Source organism: Octopus sinensis, linkage group LG12, assembly GCF_006345805.1.
Source record: "Octopus sinensis linkage group LG12, ASM634580v1, whole genome shotgun sequence".
In the NCBI taxonomy this organism is placed as follows: domain Eukaryota; kingdom Metazoa; phylum Mollusca; class Cephalopoda; order Octopoda; family Octopodidae; genus Octopus; species Octopus sinensis.
In genome coordinates, this window is record NC_043008.1 from 14,752,213 (window position 1) to 14,778,400 (window position 26,188).

The 26,188-nt window shown below is 39.2% G+C and overlaps 1 protein-coding gene across 4 annotated transcripts in view; it reads left to right on the forward strand.

The window, feature by feature from the left end:
• LOC115218085 overlaps positions 1-26,188 on the forward strand; it is a 98,475-nt gene that overhangs the window by 65,144 nt on the left and 7,143 nt on the right. For 2 of the 4 annotated variants that reach the window (XM_029787865.2, XM_029787866.2), the window contains exons 2-3: positions 7,587-7,751; positions 24,680-24,940. In XM_029787865.2, the coding sequence (XP_029643725.1) occupies positions 7,693-7,751; positions 24,680-24,940 (320 nt within the window). In that variant the 5' untranslated portion in view covers positions 7,587-7,692. The remainder of the gene's footprint in view (positions 1-7,586; positions 7,752-24,679; positions 24,941-26,188) is intronic. The other 2 variants (XM_029787863.2, XM_029787864.2) reach the window with 1 other exon arrangement.

Sequence of the window (26,188 nt, forward strand, 5' to 3'; positions counted from 1 at the left end):
ACAACAATGACATCAACAATAATGATGAGAATGATGATAGCAGTGGTGGTGGTGGTGGTGGTGGTGGTGGTAGTGGTGGTGGTAGTTGTGATGGTGGTTATGGTGATGACGACAATGATGGAAATGATGATGATGATGATGACAATGACATCAACAACGATGATGAGAATGGTGATAATGGTGTTGGTGGTGGTGTTGGTGATGTTGGTGGTTGTTATGGTGATGGAGAAAAACAAACACAGTAAAAAAATAAAGTGGCAATTAGGCAGAGTAGCTTCCAGGGTTGCAACCCAATTTACTAGTTCACAGGATCAGGGAACATTATTGCAGTTTAACCTTATATCAACCCTGACTTACTTGCTTAAGCCCTTCACTGCTTCTATGGAGCATCAGCCATCAATGAAATTTTTCTACTGTTCTTATTTTGGGGCTGTCTTTTCCTTAACCATTTTGGATTCAGATTGCTCCGTCTAATGTACTACTAAGGGCATTCCATTGGTTATGACAATGAGGATTTCTGTTGATCTGATCAACAGAACAGCCTGCTTGTGAAATTAATGTGCATGTGTGCACACACGACAGAGTGTAAGCGTCCTGAAAGAAATGCTGGACATAAGAAGCATTGGATGTGGTGTGCAAGGGAGATGTTTGCGCTGATATGGTCATGTACTATGGATGGATGAGGAGAGATGTGTGAAGAAGTGCCACTCCCAAACAGTTGAAGGAGTCCAGGGTAGAGGTAGACCCAGGAAGAGATGGGATGAGGTGGTCAAGCATGACCTTCCAACGTTGGGCCTCTCAGAGGCAATGATGAAAGACCAAGACCTCTGGAGATATGCTGTGACTGTGAAGACTTGACAAATAACGTGAGTTCATGGCTGTTTCCTGCACCATCTTCACATAGCAGCCCCAGCCCATCCAAAGTACCTTGGCTCACAGGACAGCCTGCTGTACTTACCTTGGATCGTAGGGTGACCTGCTGTGCTTAAGGAGACCTATTGAGTCAAGTACATCAACATCAAAATAAAAATCAAATGGAAACGTAAAAAGCGCCATCCAAACATGGCTGATGCCAGCACTGCCTTGACTGGCTTCCGTGCCTGTGGCACGAATAAAGCACCAGCCGATCGTGGCTGTTGCCAGCTTCCCCTGGCCCCTGTGCAGGTGGCACATAAAAAGGCACCCACTACACTCACAGAGTGGTTGGCGTTAGGAAGGGCATCAAGCTGTAGGAACACTGCCAGATCAGATTGGAGCCTGGTGCAGACTCCTGGCTTCCCAGACCCTGGTCAAACAGTCCAACGCATTCTAGCATGGAAAATGGATGTCAAATGATGATGATGATGTGGATGAGCACTCCACATACCCATGTATCCTTAATGTAGTTCTCAGGGAGATTCAGCATGACACAGAATGTGACAAGGCTGACCCTTTGAAATACAGGTATTATTCATCTTTGCCAGCTGGGTGGACTGGAACAGCAGGAAATAAAGTGTCTTGCTCAAGAGCACAATGCATCGCTGGTAATCGAATTCATGACCTTACAATTGTGAGCCAAATACCCAAACCACTAAGCCACGCACCTTCACTCTGTCTAATGTGATGCTTATTTAGTCACATTGTTTCAGGTTAATCATGTATTATATTGTAGTACTCTCTCTTTACTCTTTTACATGTTTCAATCATTTGACTGTGGCCATGCTGGAGCACTGCCTTTAGTCGAGCAAATCGACCTTAGGACTTATTCTTTGTAAGCCTAGTACTTATTCTATCAGTTTCTTTTGCTGAACCACTAAGTTACAGGGACGTAAACACACCACCATCTGTTGTCAAGCGATGTTGAGGGGACAAACACACACACATACATATATATACATATATATACGATGGGCTTCTTTTAGTTTCCGTCTACCAAATCCACTCACAAGGCTTTAATCGGCCTGAGGCTATAGTAGAAGACACTTACCCAAGGTGCCACGCAGAGGGGACTGAACCTAGAACCATGTGGTTGGTAAGCAAGCTACCTACCACACAGCCATTCCTGTAGCTTTAAGATTTCGATGATTTGATTGTATATCTTTAGAATGACATTGTAGGGTAAATGTGAGAAACCAGAGCTGGTCAGTTTGAACATAAATGGGTAAAATATTTGGGCCAGATATGGCCAGTTTAAATGCGAAAGGGTTAAGATGTAGCCTTTCCTAAACAGCAGGCCTTCCTTTCTCAGGCTTTGGGAGTTTTCAGTTTTCTTTTATCTTTTACTTGTTTCAGTCATTTTTTTACTGTGGCCATGCTGGGGCACCATCTTGCAGGGTTTCAGTTGAACAAATCGACCACAAAACTTATTATTAAAGCCTGGTACTTATTCTTTTGTCTATCTTCGCCCTTTTCTAGCCTAGCCAGGCTCATGGGCCCAGTTTCCCGGTTTCTGTGGCATATATGTTCCCGCCAGCTGGATGAGATGCCAGTCCATTGCAGCGTTACTCAAGAAACAGGAAAAGAGAGAATGAGAGAAAGTTGTAGTGAAAGATTACAACAGGGTTCGCCACCACCCCCTGCCGGAGCCTCGTGGAGCTTTAGGTGTTTTCGCTCAATAAACACACACAACGCCCGGTCTGGGAATTGAAACCGCGATCCTCCAACCGCGAGTCCACTGCCCTAACCACTGGGCCATTGCGCCTCTACCTTATTCTCTTGTACCAAGCTTTAAAAATAACTTACTGAACCACTAAGTTACAGGGACATAAACACACCAACACTGGTTGTTGAATAGTGGTGGGGACAGACACAGACTCAAAGACACACAAATGTAGATATATACATCTATGTACAATGGACTTCTTCCAGTTTCCATCTACCATATCCACTCTCAAGGCTTTGGTCAGCCTGAGGTTATAATAGAAGACACTTGGCCAAAGTGCCACGCAATGGGACTGAACCCAGAACCATGTGGTTGAGAAACAACCTTCTTACCACACAGCTACACCTGCACCTATTGTTAGTACTGATTCCATAACTTTACCTTTTTTCTAAGGTAGGGTTGTTGGCCCTATGTAAACCCCGTTTCTTTAACTCTGGGAATAGGTGGTCTGTAGTTGCCTAGCCTCTGTACTTTGACCTGTCAAACATGGGAGGCCCTCCTAAGGGCTTCTGTTCCACAGGCATAGCTCTCAGTATCATTGAATTACACAAACCATCTGACCACAACAAAGATTGGGCGTCGTGATTGCATCTCTGATTTAGGAGACCTATAGTCAAAGACAATCCAGCCAAGACCATCTCATGTTTTTTTAGGGTAATATACACTAGACTACATTGTTATATTTTTGAGTGTAAGGTTGGATTTGAGGAAGTTTGAGTTGCTATTTTAGCAGGTCAGGCTGTGAACTAATGAGGCTTCCTTGGTAGTTCACGGAGACAAATTTAGTTGATAAGAGTGAGAGGAATAGCGAGACACTGTACGTAGGCATGTGATGTGTTGATCAATTAAGGTTTATTAATAAACCTGGTTATTCTAGTGCTGAACTTTATATTATTCAATTACATTTGTTGGTTTATTTTAAGTCTATTTTATCTTTATATTTTGCTGTTGGTATCATTATATATTTCTTAAAAATAATAACTATATAAATAATAATAACAAGAGCACTCAGAGAGTGCAAACCTCCAACAAGGCAACACCAACATCCTCTCAACGAATAGCCAGAGATGATTTTTAAAATAGGAATATCTGAAATAAACTTGACTGCTCTCAAAAATTAAGTAAAAAAAGCAGTAAAATAATCCAGAATCCTTGTCCGGTACCGGATCAATCCCAAAATCGAATCAGTTCATGCCAGTCAAAAGGCCAAACATCTCTGAAAGTTTCATCTGAATCCATCCAGCTGTTCTTGAGATATCTTGTCCATGGACAAACAAACAAACATGACTGAAAACAATACCTCTGCCTTTGCTAAAGCAGAGGAAATAATAAAACACCTTCTGACTATTGGAATCTGTCTCAGCATTTTGATAATGCAAAAAGCAACACTTCTGGTAACAACTAATATCCTGCAGAAAGTACTGTGTCTGAGGTTTTACAACTTTATAAGGAGGCAATTAAACAATCCAATGTTAACAAGATCGTCACTGTGTAAATACTTCGTAATAGTGATAATAATGGTAGTCCTTTCTGTTGAAGGCACAAGGCCTGAAATTTTGGGACAGGGGACAATTTGATTACATCGACCCCTTAATTCAACTGGTATTTATTTTCATCCAAAAAGATAAAAGGCGAAGTCAACCTCGGCAGAATTTGAACTCAGAACATAAAGATAGATGGGATGCTGCTAAGCATTTTGCCTGGTGTGCTAATGATTCTGCCAGCTCACTGCCTTAATAATAATAATGATAATAATAACAACAACAACAATAATAATAATAATCTTTTCTGTTATAGGCGCAAGGCCTGAACTTTTGGAGACGGTGGGGCTAGTTGATTCATTGACCCAGTGTTCAACTGGTACTTATTTTAGGGACCCTGAAAGATGAAAGTCAAAGTTCACCTTGGCAGAATTTGAACTCAGGGCATAAAGATGTATGAAATGCTGTTAATGAGCCTGCCATCTTGCCGCCTTAATAATGATAATAATAATAATAGTAATAATAATACTTTCTACTATGGACATGAGGCCTCAAATTTTGGGGAGGGGGACAGTCAATTACATTGATCCCAGTGTTTGACTCGTACTTAATTTATCGACCCCAAACGGATGAAAGATAAAGTTGATCATGGCAAAATTTGAACTCAAAACATAGTGGTGACCAAAATATCACTAAGCATTTCGTCCAGCATGCTAACAATTCTGCCAGCCCTCCACGTTAATAATAATAATGATGATAACTCTCTTTCTCTTTTACTCTTTTACTTGTTTCAGTCATTTGACTGTGACCATGCTGGAGCACCGCCTTTAGTCAAGCAAATCAACCCCAGGACTTATTCTATCGGTCTCTTGCTGAACCGCTAAGTTATGGTGATATAAACACACCAGCATTAGTTGTCAAGCGATGTTGGGGGGACAAACACAGACACACAAACATATACACACACATACACACATACATATATATATATATATTATATATATATATATATATATATATATATATATATATACGACAGGCTTCTTTCAGTTTCTGTCTACCAAATCCACTCACAAGGTTTTGGTCGGCCCGAGGCTATAATAGAAGACACTTGCCCAAGGTGTCATGCAGTGGGACTGAACCCGGAACCATGTGGTTGGTAAGCAAGCTACTTACCACACAACCACTCCTACGCCTATAATAATAATAATAATAATAATAATAATAATTTTTTTTCTTTATTAACTGTTAAAGCTCAAAGAGATACAAAGAAGATAAATATGAAACTTCCACTAGGGTCACGAAGACAAAAGATAATGTAGAGTGTGAAAAACAGTATGCTTAAAAATTTCAAAGGCAAAGGGTGAGAGACATTATATACATATATGGAAGGACATATCAAAAATGTTAAAGGTGCACAAACACACACACACACACACATATATAAATACATAGTCCGTGTCAATGACATGTAAAAAGCACCAACCATTTGTGACCATTTGCCAGCCTCCTCTGGCCCCTGTGCTGGTAGTACGTAAAAAGCACCCACGACACTCATGGAGTGGTTGGTGTTAGGGAGGGCATCCAGCTGTAGAAACACTGCCAGATCAGACTGGAGCCTGGCACATCTTCCTGGCTTCCCAGACCCTGGTCAAACCGTCCAACCCATACCAGCATGGAAAACGGACGTTAAACAATGATGGTGATGGCTTGTCTGTTCATTAGGCAATCATGACCATTACTGAGAGATGTTAAGTGTCAGCCATGCTTGTGCAATGGTACAGTGACTCGCTAACAATCCCAAGAAACCTAATGATAAGCAAAGTACAAGATTGTCAGTTCAGTAGAGCAGCAGGTTTTATATATGAGTTAGCCTTCTCTTAGAGGGACGCCTTGACAAAGACCAGGGGTCCCTCATTTCCCCTGTGCTTACTGTGCTCTTGGACACCAGCCCTGGTATTTCTACATCCTGGCACATTGCAAACATACATACATCCACCCATCCATACATACATGCATGCATGCATACACTTTATAGTAAGTAAATAAGTGTAACAAAATATTCAATATTTGAAAGAAATAAGACTGGAAAGATTTTCTGGCTCGATTGAGCTGAGCACTTCATGATTCTCTGCCATTAACAACTTCTCAGCTTGTGTTCAAGTGCAACTAGATGCACCAGTAGGCATTTTTGGGGTATTTGATTTTAGAAAACACTAGAATCTTTGAGGTTGTTCTTTTTTAAGTGCAGTATAATGTCTTAAATTTTACTTTTACTAGCATTCTATCTCTTCCATGTCATTTATAGTGTGACCCTAACTTTCTGTGTCGTTAAAACTTCTTCTGAGAATCTATGGTACCACGGATGCATAATTTTGCCTATTAATTGTTTGTTTGCTTTTTGAAAAACTGTAAATCTTAGTTGATCTTTGTTGTCTTCATTCTCTTTGTTATTTACCTGAGGAGAGATTTTGTTCTAATTTACAAGAAATTGTTCCTTGTTCTTCCACACCTGTACTTATTTGTTTATGTTGTATCTTTTCCGTTTTTTGTTCTTTTAAACTCTTCATACATTCCTCTATATTTATTACGAGCAAATCGCCCCCACCCCCATCCAATGGCCGGTGCTGAGTTGTCAAACATTTAAACCAAATTTTCTCAAAACAACTTGTCCGACCGTCCCATAGCCCTCCCCCTTTGAGAAACACTGATTTAACCTAAATTTGAGACACCAGCAAAAGAAGAAATAACGATAGACTTTTTTCTGTTCTAAAGAAAAACAATTTTATTCACACAAATATGCAACCGAAGAGTTTAAAGTACCAGTAACGATTAGGCTGTTGACTGGGAGAACACAAACATGGTTTAAACATGTTATTATTATTATTATTATTATCATTATTATTATTATTATTATTATAATTATTATTATTTCAATCGCAGTGAATTTGGTAGAATCAGTAGAATGTCAGGCTAAAAGTTTTATAATATTTATTGTGGAATTTTTCATTCTGAGTTCCAATCATGCAATGGTCAATTTTGCCTTTCGTTCTTCTTGGGTCGATAAAGTATAGAGCCGGATGCGTAACAGGGTTTTTACCATTGACTACACCCCTCCCCCAAATTTGTGGCTGTGTGCCGATGTAAGAAATCATTATTCTTATTCTTATTATTATTACAATTATTTTTATTATTAATATTATAATTTCTATTATTTTTATTATTACTATTATTATTATATTATTATTATTATTATTATTATTATTATTATTATTATTATTATTATATTATTATTATTATTATTATTATTATTATTATTATTACAATTATTATTTGTTTATTTTTTCTTTTATTATTTTCTGTTATTTCATTTTCTTTTTTCTTTCTTTCTTTTTTTTTTTGTTTGTTTGTTTTTCAAACCAAACCTTTTTGTATATCTAACTTCTAAAACCTGGTCAATTCAGGCGACCTTCGGTGCACCAGTTGACCTTTGACATTGGCCGCTCTGCTGTTTTTTGGTGTGAGACAGATTCAAAGACAGGCCGTTGTTTTAGAATGATTTAGGAGAACATGAAGAAAACTGAAAACTATGAGTCACCAACATGCTTGACGTCAGACCCTTTACCCAGGTAATCCCACCTGCCTACCTACCTGCCTACCTACCTACCTACCTACCTACCTACCTACGTACCAACCTACCTACCTACCTACCTACCTGCCTACCAACCTACCTATCTACCTACCTGCCTACCTACCTATTTACCTTTTTATCTACCTGCCTACCAACGTCTTTACCTACCTACCTGTCTCCTTACCTACTAAACCAATTAACAAACATACATTCTTAATTATGTTACAAATAGTTCTCTTAGAATTTCATATAATCTACCTCCTCCTCCTCCTCCTCCTCCTACTACTACTACTACTACTACTACTACTACTACTACTACTATTACTACTACTACTACTACTACTACTAATAATAATAATAATAATAATAATAATATTACTACTAATATTGCTAACATATCGTTGAGTTTAAAAATTAGTCACTTCGCATTTTCCCCCTCTCTCTCTCTCTCTCTCTCTCTCTCTCTTCATTCATGCTCTTTCTGAGATTAACCATTTAGTGAAGGCTGACCATTAACAGAATCAGGACGAGCTACAAGACTGCGAGAGAAAGATTTAGCAGCATCTTTATCCATCTGTACGTTCTAAGTTCAAATACCTCCGAGAGTCGACTTTGCCTTTCGTCCTTTCAGGATCAATAAATTAAGTACCAGTCAAGCACTGTACTTGTACTTGTACTTGTGACGGCGTTCACCCAGTGCGGGTTGAGCCGGCTTCTTCTCTGGTCCTAACAGCATCACGAACCGTGGCGGCCCAAGCTTGACGGTCCCGTGCGAGGTCACTGGAGATAGCAAGCCATTCGCGGTTCCATTTGCGCAGACCGACCACCTGTGGACTTGATAGTTCGGAGAGATCCTCCTTTATTGTCATTGCCCAGGTCTTCAGCTGTCTGCCTGTGTATTTGCGCCAGCTGGGAATTGGAGGTGGGAGAAGGACTGCGCAAATCAGCTCACCCTCTGAACGCTGAGTTGCATGACTGAACCACCATTTAAGCACCAGTCAAGCACTGGCATCGATGTAATTGATTATCGTCCTCCACCTAAATTCCAGGCCTTGTATCTATACCAGGAAGGATCATTATTATCAGAAAAGATTATTAACAGAAAGGATTATCAGAAAGGATTATTACTAGCAAGGATTATTGTTATCATCTAAATTATTATTAAGTTGACCTCGGTGGAATTTGAGCTCAGAACTTATGAATTCTGTCATAGTCAACTTTGCCGTTCATCCCTTCGGGGTCAATAAAATTAGTACCAGTCATAAACTGGAGTCAAGGTAATCAACTAGCCTCCTCCCTAAAAATTTCAGGCCTTGTGCCTATAATAGAAAGGATTATTGTTGCTGTTGTTACTAGAATAATCAGCATATCAAATGAAATGTGTTAAGATATCATTTCATCATTTAACATCCATTTTCCATGCTGGCATGAGTTGAACAGTTTGATTGGAACTGGTTAGGCCAGGAGCTGCATCAGGCTCTATTGTCTGTTTTAGCAGCAAGGTTTCTATGCTGGTTGACCTTCATGCTATCAACTACCTTGCAGAGTGTATATAAATATAAATATATATATATACATATAGAAAATAGTAAAAAGTGAAAAAACTACAGAAGGCTTGTTTTAAAAGGTTAAAAAATATATATTTGAGTCATTATGTCAGAAGAATGTTATAAATTTTTTTCATACAGTGACATAGTTTTTGAAGAAATGACTGGTTTCGTGTATAAGTTTTCAAATTTCTCAATTCATTGTAATGTATCATCTAGATGTGTTGCGTGCAACTACAAAACATTGTTATGATTTCGTTCGTTAACATTTCTTAACGAACGAAATCATAACAATGTTTTGTAGTTGCACACAACACATCTAGATGATACATTACAATGAATTGAGAAATTTGAAAACTTATACACGAAACCAGTCATTTCTTCAAAAACTATGTCACTGTATGAAAAAAATTTATAACATTCTTCTGACATAATGACTCAAATATATATTTTTTAACCTTTTAAAACAAGCCTTCTGTAGTTTTTTCACTTTTTACTATTTTCTATATATTCAACCACGTGCTTTCACACACCAACTTTCTCACCTATATTTACATATATATACATATATATATGTTGCGAAGACATGTTGGGGCAAGTGAAATCGAAATCGAAATTGAACCAATCCTATGACTGGCACCCGGCAGATGCCAGGACCCCTGGATTGGTGGTACGTAAAAAGCACTATCCGAATCGTGGCCGATGCCAGCGCCGCCTCGACTGGCTTCCGTGCCGGTGGCACGTAAATTGCACCAATCCGACCGTGGCCGTTGCCAGCCTCGCCTGGCACATGTGCGGGTGGCACGTAAAAAGCACCCACTACACTCACGGAGTGGTTGGCGTTAGGAAGGGCATCCAGCTGTAGAAACATTGCCAGATAAGACTGGAGCCTGGTGCAGCCTTCTGGCTTCCCAGATTCCCGGTCGAACCGTTCAACCCATGCTAGCATGGAGAACGAACGTTAAACGATTGATGATGATGATATATATATATATATATATATATATACACACATACATATATATATACATATATATATAAACATATATATGCATATATATATGTATATATATACATATGTATGTATATATGTATATATGTATGTATATATGTATATATATATATATATATATATATATATATATATATATATATCATCATCATCATTTAGCATCTGCTTTCCATGATGGTATGGGTTAGATGGTTTGACTGTAACTCGTCAGTTGGAGAACTGCACCAAGTTCCAGTCTGGTTTTGTCATGGTTTCCACAACTGGATGCCCTCCCTAACGCCAACCACTCCAAGAGTGTAATCGATACTTTTTATGTGCCACTGGCATGAGTGCCAGTTATGCAACACCAGCAGCAGTGGCAACGTCTATGATCTAACTCGGTTTGATAGGTCTTCCAAGCATGGCGTACAGCCAGTGGCCTCAGTCACTTGTCATCATCTCCATGCGGCCCAGGGTTCGAAGGGTGCTTTTTACATGCCACCAGCATCAGTCATGACTATGATTTCACTTGACTTGGAAGGTCTTCTCAAGCACAGCATATTGCCAAAGGTCACAGTCACTTGTCATTGCCTCCATGGGGCCCAGCGTTCAAAGATCGTGCTTCACCACCTCGTCCCATATTTTCCTGGGTCTGCTTTTTCCACAGGTTCCCTCCACAGTTAGGGATTGGCACTTCTTTACACAGCTGTCTTTGCCCAATATGTATCATCATCATCATCATCATCGTTTAACGTCTGTTTTCCGTGCTAGCATGGGTTTGATGGTTCGACCAGAGTCTGGGAGGCCAGGAGGCTGCAGTCTGATCTGGCAGTGTTTCTACACCTGGATGCCCTTCCTAATGCCAACCACTCCATGAGTGTAGTGGGTGCTTTTTATGTGCCACCGGCACAGGTGCCAGGAGAGGCTGGCAACAGCCATGATCGGTTGGTGCTTTTTACGTGCCACTAGCACGGAAGCCAGTCAAGGCGGCGCTGGCATCAGCCACGTACGGATGGTGCTTTTTACGTGTCACCGGCACAGGTATCCAACTACAATTTCCATTTGATATTTATTTTGCTGTTGATGTACTTGACTCAGTAGGTCTCCTCAAGCACAACAGACCGTCCTGCGATCCAAGGCACTTTGGATGGACTGGGGCTTCTATGTGAAGCTGGTGCAGGAAATAGGAAATATATCATCATCATCATCATTGTTTAACATCTGCTTTCCATGCTAGCATGGGTTGGACAGTTCAACTGGGGTCTGGGAAGCCAGAAGGCTGCACCAGGTCAGTCAGATCTGGCAGTGTTTCTACAGCTGGATGCCCTTCCTAACGCCAACCACTTTGTGAGTATAGTGGGTGCTTTTTACGTGCCAGCTGTAGCTGGCAAACGGCCATGCTCGGATGGTGCTTTTTACATGCCACCGGCACGGGGGCCAGGCGAGGCTGGCAACAGCCATGATTGGATGGTGTTTGTTACATGCCACAGGCATGGAGGTCAGTCAATGCGGTGCTGGCAACGGTCACGTTCGGATGGTTCTCTTACGTGCCACCGGCACTGGTATCACAACTACAAATTCCATTGATGTTGATCGATTTCAATTTTCACTTGCCTCAACAGGTCTTCACAAGTGGAGTTTTGTGTCCCAAGAAGGAAGGTATGCACAGGTGGTCTGACAACGTTCCAGGTAGAGGCGACGGGTTATGGTCTCGGTCTCTGGTATATATATGTATATATAATACACCATCATTATCCTCATTGTTTCAGCGTCCAGTTGTCCATACTTGCATAAGTCAAATGGAAGCTTTGTCGAAGCAGATATTTCTGTGGCTCATTTCCTTTCCCGTCACAAATCGTCACCTGTTTCCAAGCAAGCTTTTATTTCCATCTAATTTAACAAACAAGAGAATTGGCAACAAGTGACACTGTTTATTTGAACAGTGATTCTTGGTGTACAGCCAGCATGCACATGTCACGATGGAAGAATACATTCTCACTTGCACACTCACACGTGTACATACAATGAGCTTCTACACATATAGTTATATGCTTGTATATATTTTATATATACCTTGTAAGTTACACCTAATAACTTACAAACTTCTAATTATTAAAGTGGAAAAATTATCAGAAAACCCATTCCTATTCAGTTTTTCAAATATATAATATTGTACCAAAGACTTTCTACTTCTTATTCTACTATATATATATATATATATATATATATATTATTTTATAGAAGGAGCTGGAAGCTAGCTTCCTGATGATTTCTTTTGAATGAAACAGTTCTAGTCCTGTAGAAGCTCCTTCTATAAAATAAATTAATTTACTCTGCTATGTATTGAGTACCTTATTTACTGTGGTTAACCCCGACTCAACCCGGGACCTACATATATATATATATATATAATATATATATATATATATATATATATTGGTAAAAACAGTAAGATAACAAAAAAGAAAGAGACCTCAATATTATGTAAATAGCGGAATTTATCTGTAAATATAATATGTGACAATTATTCAGTAGCCAAGATAGGCGCAGGAGTGGCTGTGTGGTAAGTAGCTTGCTTACCAACCACATGGTTCCGGGTTCAGTCCCACTGCGTGGCACCTTGGGCAAGTGTCTTCTACTATAGCCTCGGGCCGACCAAAACCTTGTGAGTGGATTTGGTAGACGGAAACTGGAAGAAGCCCGTCGTATATATGATTTGATTTTGATTTTGATTTTTCTAGTTTCAGCTAATGAGCTGTGGCCATGCTGGGGCACCGCCATTTGGTTTGCTACACGATTTTACCTCACGGATGCTTTTTAGCAAACGCCATCTGATGCATGAGAGAGTTCAATGCAGCTGTCCTCATCTGCACCTCCTGCCGTGAAGTTGGTTCATCTGGGACACCTGACAGAAAGAGATCCAGTCCTACTTTAAAGACATCCGCATCTACACCATGCAGGTCCCTCAGGTTCTTCGGGAGGATATTGAAGAGCTGTGGGCCTCTGAAGCCCAGGCTATCACAATATCTTGTCCTACATCTTGATGGCAAATTTGGAGTCCTTGGTACTACGCAGTGGCGTCCGGTTCTGGCATTTGTGTGACTCTCGATGCCAAAGTCTGGGACAAGTCCTTCCAGGATCTTCCAGATATATATTATGGCATATCTTTCCCGCCTACGCTCCAGGGAATAGAGCTTTAATCTCTTGAGTCTTTCCCAGTAGCTCATATGCTGCACAGAGGCTATCTTCTTCGTGTAGCTTCGTTGGATTGCCTCAAGTTCTATGATCAACTTGACACTGGATGGTGACCATAGCTGAGAGCAATAGTCAAAGTGGCCCAGGACAAGTATCTTCCAGAGGACCATCATGGTCTCTTGTTCTCTTGTTTTAAAGGTTCTAAGAATCCATCCAGCCAGCCGTCTACATTTCATTGTCAGTTTAGCAACATGTACATGAAAGGTCGCGTCATCACTCATGTGAATACCCAGGTCACGCACTGATTGTGCCTCTGGGATTGCAATCCCTCCGGGTCCAGTGTATTCATTGGGTATTGCATTCAGTTTTGCATGCTGATAGTATAAAGCTTGAAACTTTTCAGCATTGAACTGCATGGTATTCTTTTCAGCCCACTTGTATATTTCGTCCAGCTCACATTGCAGGTGCTTAGTGTCTTCAGGGTTCTGTATTGCCTGTGAAACTTTTGTATCATCTGCATAACTTGTGATTGTGGCTCTCTGCGTGGCTGAGGGCATGTCTGAGAGGACCATTATGAACAGTAGCGGTCCCAAAACAGTGCCCTGCGGAACACCGCTCACTATTTGCATGTTAATGGAAGTGGCCCCATTGGCTGCTACCACCTGACTTCTATTCTTCAGAAAGTCATGAAGCCATTCTCCCAATTTTCCAACTATGCCAAGATCACGGCTGACGTCGTCTTAGGCTAACGTCTCGGGCGTCCTGCCGAACGGTCCCGGAGACATCCACCTGCCGACTGCAAGCCCTCAATATATATATATATATATATATATATGTGTGTGTGTTTGTGTGTCTGTGTTTGTTCCCCTAGCATTGCTTGACAACTGATGCTGGTGTGTTTATGTCCCCGTCACTTAGCGGTTCGGCAAAAGAGACCGATAGAATAAGTACTGGGCTTACAAAGAATAAATCCCGGGGTCGAGTTGCTCGACTAAAGGCGGTGCTCCAGCATGGCCGCAGTCAAATGACTGATACAAGTAAAAGAGTATAAAACTCTGAGTTTCGGATGCCGAGGTGGAAATCCACACCACCATCTCTTCAGTTATCCAATGGCCTGATAACTGTTACATATATTTACAGATATATATATATATATATATATATATATATACATTGATAGAAATGGTAAAACAACAAAAGAATGAAAGAGACCTCAATATTATGTAAATAGAGGAATTTATCTATAAATGTAATATGTGACAATTATTCAGTAGCCATGATAAAACTCAGAGTTTTGGATGTCGGGGCGGAAACCCACGCCGCCATCTCTTCAGTTATCCGGCCATCGGAAATTTTCCAAGGGGTGGATAACTGAAGAGATGGCAGCGTGGGTTTCTGCCCCGACATCTGAAACTCAGAGTTTTATCATGGCTACTGAATAATTGTTACATATATATATATATATATATATAGCAATTAAGGACAACTACTCTTAGCGTATGGCGTGTATGTAGAATGCCTCCTGGCATGTATGTATAATGCCCTCTATATATAAATTATATATATATATATATAGCTTGATTGTGCAACCCTGCACTCATCAGTTATAATTAATTATGGTGACTGCTCTCTATGTTGGGAGTGAAAAGACACATCTAATATATATATATATATATATAAGTATGTCTGTGTGTGTGTATAAGTGCCCTGTATGAAATTCTCTTGAGTCTTTCCATAACTTCTGCTGATTAAAAATAAGAAAATGTAATTACGTTTATGTTTTGAGTTCTATCTATCCTGTTTATACCACTGAGCCTATATATATATATATATATATTATATATATTTATATATAAGTTCAGCAAAAATTTAGATTCAAATGAATATGGTACTTAATTTAGATGTACCAGAATTTTGTATGGTGTTATCCATAAAAATTTGTGGGGTGATTATAATCAAAATAAGCAACAAGAATGACTCCGGTAATTTGGTACAATCGTTGTAGTACGAAACGATTGTACCAAATTACCGGAGTCATTCTTGTTGCTTATTTTGAATATATTTATATATATATATATTTATATATATATATATATATATATATATATTTATATATATCATTCAGCATCATTTAACATCCATTTTCTATATATATATATACTCTTTTACTTGTTTCAGTCATTTGACTGCGGCCATGCTGGAGCACCGCCTTTAGTCGAGCAACTCGACCCCGGGGCTTATTCTTTTGTAAGCCCAGTACTTATTCTATCGGGCTCTTTTGCCGAACCGCTAAGTGACGGGGACGTAAACACACCAGCATCGGTTGTCAAGCAATGCTAGGGGGACAAACACAGATACACAAACATATACACACACATACATATGTATATATACATATATACGACAGGCTTCTTTCAGTTTCCGTCTACCAAATCCACTCACAAGGCATTGGTCGGCCCGGGGCTATAGCAGAAGACATTTGCCCAAGATGCCACGCAGTGGGATTGAACCCGGAACCATGTGGTTGGTAAGCAAGCTACTTACCACACAGCCACTCATGCGCCTATATATATATAAATATATATATATTTATACATACATATATTCATACATACACACGCACAGATACATATATATATATAATATACTCCTGTGTAAGTGTGCGTGCATGTGTGTGTGTGTGTGCATGCGTGTGTGTTAGATTTATTCATAGAGTTTTTTGCATACAGTTATAGTATCTTGAACAGATGACTCATGGGACAAATCTTGATGAAGGATTCTTATTATAAATTTTTGTACCATTTACATATAATCTTAAACAATCTTCACTGCTTCAATTTTATTTTACTCAATTCTTTTTTTTTCTTATTCTATATTTATTTGTTGGGATATTATTTTTTTTTTTACCTTTGTAAAATCATGTTCAAATCTCTGATGCATTCCTTCCAAGATAAAAATTTCTGATTTTTTGCCTCCTCCTAACCCTTGCATATTGCTGTCCAGTGAAGCATTACTGTAGAGATGTGCACCTGATAAATTAATTGAACAGCATTCAACAAATAGGTATGGCTAGTTTGCTTCCCAACCACATGGCTTTGGGTTCAATCCCATTGCATGGAACCTTGGGTGACTGTCTTCTTTTATAGCCTCAGGCCAACTAAAGCCATGTGAGTGGATATGGTAGACAGAAAGTGAAAGAGACCTGTTGTGTCATCATCATAATTTAATATCCATTGTCCATGCTGGCAGGGGTTGACCAGTTTGACCAGGGCCAGTAAAATGGAAGGCTGCTCCAGACTCCAGTCTGATTTGGCATGGTTTTCTATGTCTGGATGCCCTTCCTAACGCCAACCACTCTGAGAGTGTGATGGGTGCTTTTATGTGCCACTGGTATGTGTGCCATTTGTGTGATACCTGTATCTGCCATGACTGCAATTTTGCTCAGCTTGATGGGTCTTCTTCTCAAGCACAACATAATACCAAAATTCTGTGTCATTGCCTCTGTGAGGCCCAACTATCGAAAGGAACTTGGCCACTTTTGCCTCCGTGACCCCAACGCTTGAAAGGAACACAACCACTTTACATGACACCACCATCAGCCATGACTATGATTTCCCAGGTTTTCTCAAATGACTGAAACCAATAAAAGAATATATATACATATATATATATATATATATATATATATATATATATATATATATATATACATAGGAGTGGCTGTGTGGTAAGTAGCTTGTTTACCAACCACATGGTTCAGGGTTCAGTCCCACTGCATGGCACCTTGGGCAAGTGCCTTCTACTATAGCCTCGGGCCGACCAAAGCCTTTTGAGAGGATTTGGTAGACGGAAACTGAAAGAATCTATCGTATATATGTATATATATATGTATGTGTGTGTATATGTTTGTGTGTCTGTGTTTGTCCCTCCAACATCGCTTGACAACCGATGCTGATGTGTTTACGTCCCCGTAACTTAGCGGTTCGGTAAAAGAAGGAGCCCGATAGAATAAGTACTAGGCTTACAATGAATAAGTCCTGGGGTCGATTTGCTCGACTAAAGGCGGTGCTCCAGCATGGCCGCAGTCAAATGACTGAAACAAGTAAAAGAGTAAAGAATAAATATATATATGTTATACATGTGCATGTTTGTATGTATATATGCACACACAAGCACTTGTTAGTGACACACCCGAAGAAATAGTACTCAACACAGCATGGATGAATAAACATTCTTGGGCTATTATCACGTGACACCAGTGTACATTTGCCTGGTTTTGTGGTATGTCTTTAATTATAGAAATGTTAAAGTTGCCAAAATCTCTAAATATATATTTTAAAAAATTGAATCTGGAACCTATGAATTCTGTAAAAAAAAAGATTAATTACAAATACAAAATTGGAAAATTCTATATATAAAGAAGATATTGCTAAATCACGTGAAATATTTCTAAAAATATTTAAATCAGTAAAGGAAAAAAATTATCTAACAAAACAATACAGTAGATGTAGACAGCAGAAATATACAGCCTGTGGATTTCATTATAAAATTTGATTAGGAAATTTCTGTGAAATGAAAAATATACTATACAGAAAATTTGTAAAGTATTGAACATGGTGTTGGGGTGGCTGTGTGGTAAGTAGCTTGCTTACGAACCACAGGGTTCTGGGTTCAGTCCCACTGCATCGCACCTTGGGCAAGTGTCTTCTACTATAGCATCGGGCCAACCAAAGCCTTGTGAGTGGATTTGGTAGACGGAAACTGAAAGAAGCTCGTCAGCTCGAAACGTAAAACCCTCCTTCTTCCCTTCCTTCCTGAGCGTCCAATAATACTATACTTGTTCCACGTCCTCGCATTGTTGTGTTTTCTCTTGGTGTTTTCATGTTTGGATTAACTATATATATGGTTTAAAATAAGTCAAAACATAAAAATTGAGGTGAAAGAACAACAAACAGGGTGTATAAGTTTTATGCTCTGGAAAAATGGAAGAAGTCTTTAATGTTTTGAGCCTATGCTCTTATACAGAGAGGATGGGAGGGTAGAGAAAATGATGGGGTGAAAATAAATGTGTATATAATCAGACAGACAGATAGATAGAGACCAACAGACAGATAGATAAACAGATAGATAAAAGATGGACAGACAGACAGATAGATAGATAGATAGTTAGACAGATAGACAGACACACACACACACACATAAATGACCTTTTTATCTTTGCTTAACTTTAACCATATTACTGCATGAGAATGCTCCTATGCTTCATAGTTTTCTGGTAATTGTTGGTCTAGTTTTTTTGTTGTTGCTACGGTTGTACTCATTACTGCTGCTCATTGCTTTCCTATTACATCTGACCTCACTCCAAACTCTTATGGCTATCAAGTATTGATTTCATTTTTATTTAATACTAAATTTCTTTTTTTTTTGTCCATTTCCATGTGAATATGATTTTTTAGAAAGAAAGAGTAATATCATCTTAAGCGTTTACTTAAGTATCATAACTATCTTGTTTCATTCTCCCTTCCTTGTACGTATATAATTCTCTCTCACTTTCCCTATCATTATTACCATCGATATCATTATCACCATCACCATCACCACCACTACCACCACCACCACCATCATCATCATCATCATCATCATCACTGTCACCATGTTGGGTCTGCATTACGTGTTTTAATGAACTAAAAATATTTTCCCCTGAATATGTGCTGCTGAAATTGGAATGCATCTTTTGTGCCATCACATATGATACGTTATAAATCTGGGGTCTCCTGGAAGATTTAAGCTAACCTTCACACATTCACCTGGTAAATTATTCAAGACAGTTAGGTGAACTTGGACAGCATAAAATAATGGTTCTATGATCAACTATGTTGACTTGTTAACATATGGAATTTTCTCTTCTGTTGGACTGCATGATTCTGCTAATAACACAAATGATAATGGTAAAACATTGCTAATGCTAAACAGCTTCTATGATGTCAGCATTGGTAATGCTTTCTTCATTCACAAATTAATCCATAAGACAACATAGATTTCGTTTTTGGATTTGGTTTGCAAGATTCTTTATATGAGTTTGTGTGTTGAAGCATATTCTGTTGTGTCTGGGGAGAGTCATTTTCTTTTTGTACCTTATAATTTAACACTCTCACCAGTAAGAAATAAGTGGAAATTTTACCGGTGAGTGTGTTACATTATAAGGCACAATAAGAAAATGACTCTTCCCAGACACAACAGAACATAGATTTCACCTAGCAGAAAATACACAGCGGATGTGATTGAGTACATTTGCATCATTATGAGGTGTTGTTCATTACTACAAGACATTAGTACATGGTGTGGCGCAGATGCAGGTTCGGATCATAACTTTTTCATGAGCAAGTTTTGTTTTAAATGAAAAAATAAAAACTGAAAATATCGAATGCAGTGTGCCCATGGGCAATAGAAAAACTTAAGCTGTGAGATATTTCAACCCAGAGGCACAATGCCTAGTGGTTAGAGCAGTGGACTCGCGGTCGAGGGATCATGGGTTTGAATCTCAGACCGGGCGATGTGTGTGTTTATGAGCGAAAACACCTAAGCTCCACGCGGCTCCGGCAGAAGATAATGGTGAACTTCTGCTGACTCTTTCGCCACAACTTTCTCTCACTCTTGCCTCCTGCATCTTGCAGCTCACCTGTGATGGACCAGCATCCCACCCTGGTGGGGAACCTATACGCCAAGAAACCGGGAAACTGGCCCTTATGAGTCAGGCATGGCTCGAGAAGGAACAAACAACAAAAAAAATATTTCAACCCAGTTCTATGAAGTGACAAAGAAAATGTTCCAACTCCAAAAATTAGTAAAAGATGGTAAAAAATCATGAGGAACACTGGAGATTGTTTTAGTGAGTCATTCTGGCCTGCATAGCTGTGCTGGGTAGACGAAGGGGAACCACCACCATTACTTGAAAGGTTGGGTCTAATTAATGCTGATGGTATTTGCTATAGAGCCTAATTAAATAAGGAAGTGAGAAAAGAAGTTTATGGAATTGTTGCTTCTGTTAGCAATAAAAAATTTCTCTATTTGTCTGAAAGGCTGATTGTACAAGTAAATATAAGAAGTGTGTTGTGGTGTATGGCAGTGAAATATGAGCATTGAATGTAGATGATATGCAGGTCTTGTAGAGAAATAAGACAAGGACAATCTTTCTGATGTATAATGTTAACATGCATGAGGAACTGAGCAAAGTTGAGTTTAAGAAAATACTTTGATAGAAAGACATCAAAGTATGTAGGAGTGGTGACTGCTTTGTTATGGACATGTGACATAATGTGAAAAGATAATGATTGATTGGAGACAAAATGTTTTAGATTGTTGGTGGAAAATGTTCATAGAAGAGGAAGGTCACATTAGTATTTGTGAAAAAATAATGTGATTTTAGGATGGTGAGCTTTAGAGATGATGGGAGGTGAAGTCAAGCAGAGAAACATTATGTAGTCTGTAACAAAGACTACAATGACAGAAAAAGTGATCTGATGCCATCAAGGGAATCAGTTCAGATGTGTTTGTAAGAGATATGTGTCTGCATCAGCAATGATAATGGGTTGTTGAAGTCATCAAATTTCATAGCCAAAGTTGAGTGGCATAAGTTCCTGCAGCTAGTTGACTTTAGCTGTGTCACAACCACTGGTCAGTTAAAAAAACAACCCATCTATAGACTAGATATGGTCTGTCAGAGAAAAGACACCAAAGACAAAATTGTTAATGAGATTCCTATATGTTGTTTATCTAAAAATGTTTACAACTGTGATTCTAATGTGTTAGACATCTGCTGTTTCTATTGTGTTTTCTCTGGTCAATTAGCTTAATGTTTTTACCAGAATTCTAAAGGGTTGGTCACTAATGTCATCAATCCTTGACAGAATTTTGTGTAGTGTTCATAATTATTTTCACATCTGAAAACAGTGATTACAGTTTGAACTCTTAGACAGTCAGTTAATGTTTGGGACTCGGCCAATGTTTCTGCTACAAATCTAAGCCATAGCAACTGAGAAAACAAACATAGGTGCAGGAGTGGCTGTGTGGTAAGTAGCTTGTTTACCAACCACATGGTTCTGGGTTCAGTCCCACTGCGTGGCACCTTGGGCAAGTGTCTTCTACTATAGCCTCGGGCCGGCCAAAGCCTTGTGAGTGGATTTGGTAGACGGAAACTGAAAGAAGCCCGTCGTATATATGTATATATATATATATATATGCGTGTGTGTATTTGTGTGTGTCCCCCTAGCATTGCTTGACAATCGATGCTGGTGTGTTTATGTCCCCCGTTACTTAGCGGTTCGGCAAAAGAGACCGATAGAATAAGTACTGGGCTTACAAAAGAATAAGTCCCCGGGTCGAGTTGCTCGATTAAAGGCGGTGCTCCAGCATGGCCGCAGTCAAATGACTGAAACAAATAAAAGAATAAAAGAGTAAAGAGTCTAGAAATATTTATGATTATAATAATAATAATAATAATAATAATAATAATAATAATCAATTATTTCCCAAATGAGTTGATGTAATGTTTAATTCCATAAAGACATAATTAGACTCTATTAAACTTATATTAACTCTATTTAACTTTGGTTGATAGCCGAATCATTTCATTAAAAAGATTAAATTATTAATTCATATTCTGTGTGTTATCAGATGTAATTATCATTATGGTACCAACTTGTTTACTGATGTACTATCAATTCTGTTGGATATTTGGTTTATTTTGATTATAAAAAACAGGAAAACAACTTGTTGATGTCTATGTACACTAATAGATTATAAAGTGTTGATGACAACAAAACGTAATGGGAATTATTTATTGATTCCAAAAAAAAAAATAATAATATTTGGACATTTCCTACCAAATCATAATACTTTGTTCTATGTTTTATAGTTTTATGTAGTGGACTCTGTCGCGGTGAAGTCTGCTAGAAACTAACTCAATCCATTATAAATTTCTATTTCTTACTTCAGACACTTTGTACCACTTATCTCACCAATCCTATCAAGATAGGCTTGACTAGTACACTATATCACATTGTTTCTGCATATAAACCTGTGGGCATATACCACTATTATATATATATATATATATATATATATATATATATATATATATATATATATAGGCATAGGAGTGGCTGTGTGGTAAGTAGCTCGCTTACCAACCACATGGTTCCAGGTTCAGTCCTACTGCATGGCACCTTGGGCAAGTGTCTTCTACTATAGCCTCGGGCCGACCAAAGCCTTGTGAGTGAATTTGGTAGACGGAAACTGTATATATATATGTATGTGTGTGTATATGTTTGTGTGTCTGTGTTTGTCCCCCCAACATCGCTTGACAACCAATGCTGGTGTGTTTACGTCCCCGTAACTTAGCGGTTCGGCAAAACAGACCGATAGAATAAGCACTAGGCTTACAAAGAATAAGTCCTGGGGTTGATTTCCTCGACTAAAGGCGGTGCTCCAGCATGGCCACAGTCACATGACTGAAAAGAGTAAAAGAGAATATAGGCTAAATATGGTCTGTCAGAGAAAAGACACCAAAGACAAAATTGTTAATGAGATTCCCATATGTTGTTTATCTAAAAATGTTTACAACTGGGGATATACATATGCATATACATAGTTTACTGTTCTGTTAAAATCAACAACAAAAATGTACTCCATCCAATGAGAGATAGATATCGTTTAATGTACATTGTATAAAGATAAGAGCTACTGACAGTTTCTTGTTATGGAAACGTGACTAGACAGGGTTTTATAACATGCCTTGTGTCTCCAAGATTATAATGTGCCTTGTGCATCCAAGCCTGAAGATTGCTTGAAGACACAAGGCACATTATAAAAACTTGCCTAGCCACATATCTTCATGGCATGAAAACTATTAGTAGCTCTTATCTTTATGCAGCGTACATTAAATGATATACATATATAACTGACCAGCCATATTTGACCATCATCTACTAACCATTGTCATCAAGGAAGCCTCTATGTAGTAACTTCACCTGCTAGAAATAGCTGACAAGTCTCCCTCGTCATTAAAAAAAAATAGGAAGGGCACATTGGGTAATGTAGTCCAAGATAGTCAGTACCCAAGATAAAGACTGAATGGTCACAGCTAGAATGCTTTTCATCAAATACCTCTTTAATTAAGGATGATGTGAGCTAAACGACAATTACAATTGTTTGGTCCCCATCATCTAATTAATGTTCCTTTTCTTTTTATAATTGGCCTCTAATTTTACTTCTCTCGTTTGACTCTTCTTATTAACTGTCATTTGACTGATATTAAATAACTAATTTAATCTACATCATCTGAATTATGTCCTAATAGTTTCCTCCTTTATTGACCCCTCTCATTTGATCTCTCTTACTTGACTCACTCATTTGACTTCTCTCATTCAATTCAGCCCTCTCATTTCAACCCTCTCATTTCACACCCTCTTATTTGACCCATTCTAATTTGACCCCTCTCATTTGACTCCTTTCATTTGACCCCTCTCGTTTGACTCCTTTCATTTGACCCCTCTCATTTGATTCCTTTTATTTGATCCCTCTCATTTGACTCCTTTCATTTGACCCCTCTCATTTGACCACTTTCATTTGACTCCTTTCGTTTGACCCCTCTCATTTGATTCCTTTTATTTGACCCCTCTCATTTAACCCCTCTCATTTGACTCCTTTCATTTGACCTCTCTCATTTGACTCATTTCATTTGACTCCTTTTATTTAACCCCTCTTATTTGATCTTTTTTACTTGACCCACTCTCATGTGACTCCTCCCTCTCATTTGACCCCTCCTACTTAACTCTTCTCATTTGATCTCTTTTACTTGATCCAATCTCATTTGACTCCTCAACATTTGATCCCCCTTATTTGATCTTCATCAGGTACCCACAGTTTCATATAACCATCACCATCACCATTAACACTTAACCTATATCAAATAACACTAGTCATTATAATTTGATCCACATCATTTGAACTGTGTTTATGTAGTCCCCCCACCTAGACCTTCATCATATCCCATTGTTTGACCTCTCTCAAATTATCCACCATTTGACCTGAATCAAGTTCTTAAAGTTTCATATAATAACCTAGCATGAGTTGACCAATGTCAGTCAAGCTTCTCCTTTCACATCTCTGATTCTTTTCTTCTCTGCATTCCAGCCTCGGTCTACTGTCGTTAGCTGCACTGGTTCTCGTTGGTCTGTCACTACAGCTGCTGTTTGTGCTGTACCAGGAACAGAATGCAGTGCAGCTGGGCCATGTCTACCTGTTCAACAGTACCAGTAATTACAACGACCTCCTGGAAGTGACAACTGCGCTCACCACCCTAGTCATCATGCTCAACGCGTGTTGCCTTATGGTGTGTGCAATGCAGTGTTTTTTCGCTTCCAAGATACTTAACGTCAATCAGGGAGACCAAAGGTGAGTGGACATACTTCCTTACGCTTGGATTGGGTGTATTTGTGTATGGGTGTATGTATGAGCATGTATGCGTGCGTATGCATGTGAGGATGTGTTTGTCTTTGTGTGTGCCTGTAATTTGCTGTTCTTGTTAACGATTGATGTTAACATGATTTGTTGTTGTTGTGTTTGCTTCTACAGTTGTTCACATGTCATCATCATCACCATCATCATCATTGTTTAACGTCCGTTTTCCATGCTAGCATGGGTTGGACTGTTCGACCGGGGATCTGGGAAACCAGGAGGCTGCACCTGGCTTCAGTCTGATCTGGCAGTGTTTCTACAGCTGGATGCCCTTCCTAACGCCAACCACTCTGTGAGTGTAGTGGGTGCTTTTTACGTGTTACCGGCACAGGGGCCAGAGGAGGCTGGCAAACAGCCACAATCAGTTGGTGCTTTTTACATGCCACCAGCACGGAAGCCAGTCGAGGCGGCACTGGCAACAGCCATGTTCGGATGGTGCTTTTTACTTGCCACCGGCACTGGTATCACAACTACAATTCCCATTTGATTTTTTGATCGATTTCGATTTCACTCGCCTCAACAGGTCTTCGCAACGTTGTTGTTTATGCTGTTTAGCCCCAGGTCTATCCATCATTAGTGGAGGTGTGTGGCTTAGTGGTTAGTGTGTCAGATTCACAATCACAAGATTGTGGTTTTGATTCCTGGACCGGGTGATGCGTTGTGTTCTTGAGCAAAACACTTCATTTCATGTTGCTCCAGTCCACTCAGCTGTAGAAATAATTACCACTAATGGATGTGTGTCGCTTAATGGTTGGGATGTTGGATTCCCAACCATAAGACCATGGCTTCGATTCCCCCAAAATTGCAAGCCTTGTGCCTATAATTGAAAGGCTTATTATTATTTTACTAATTAAATGGGGAGGGAAGATCTGCTCACATGATACTTTGTTTTTGTCTGGGCCTCAGAGATTAAGGGGAGAAAAGAAGGAAATTCTCAAGCCAAAGACTTAGCCTGAATGTTTTAAAACTGAGGGAATTCTACAAAAGTTACCCAAGGTGATGTTAAACTGGGTGAAGAATCATGTCATCCATCAAAGACCTCCTGTTACAAGGTCCAGTCCTTGTGGCAGCAGTGTGGTGATTTGTGTACTTCAATGACCCTGAGCATGTCCAGTAAGTTTACTGTCACCAATTCACCTATTTTTTTTATTAATAAAATAGTTTTTTAACTATCAATGGTAAGAT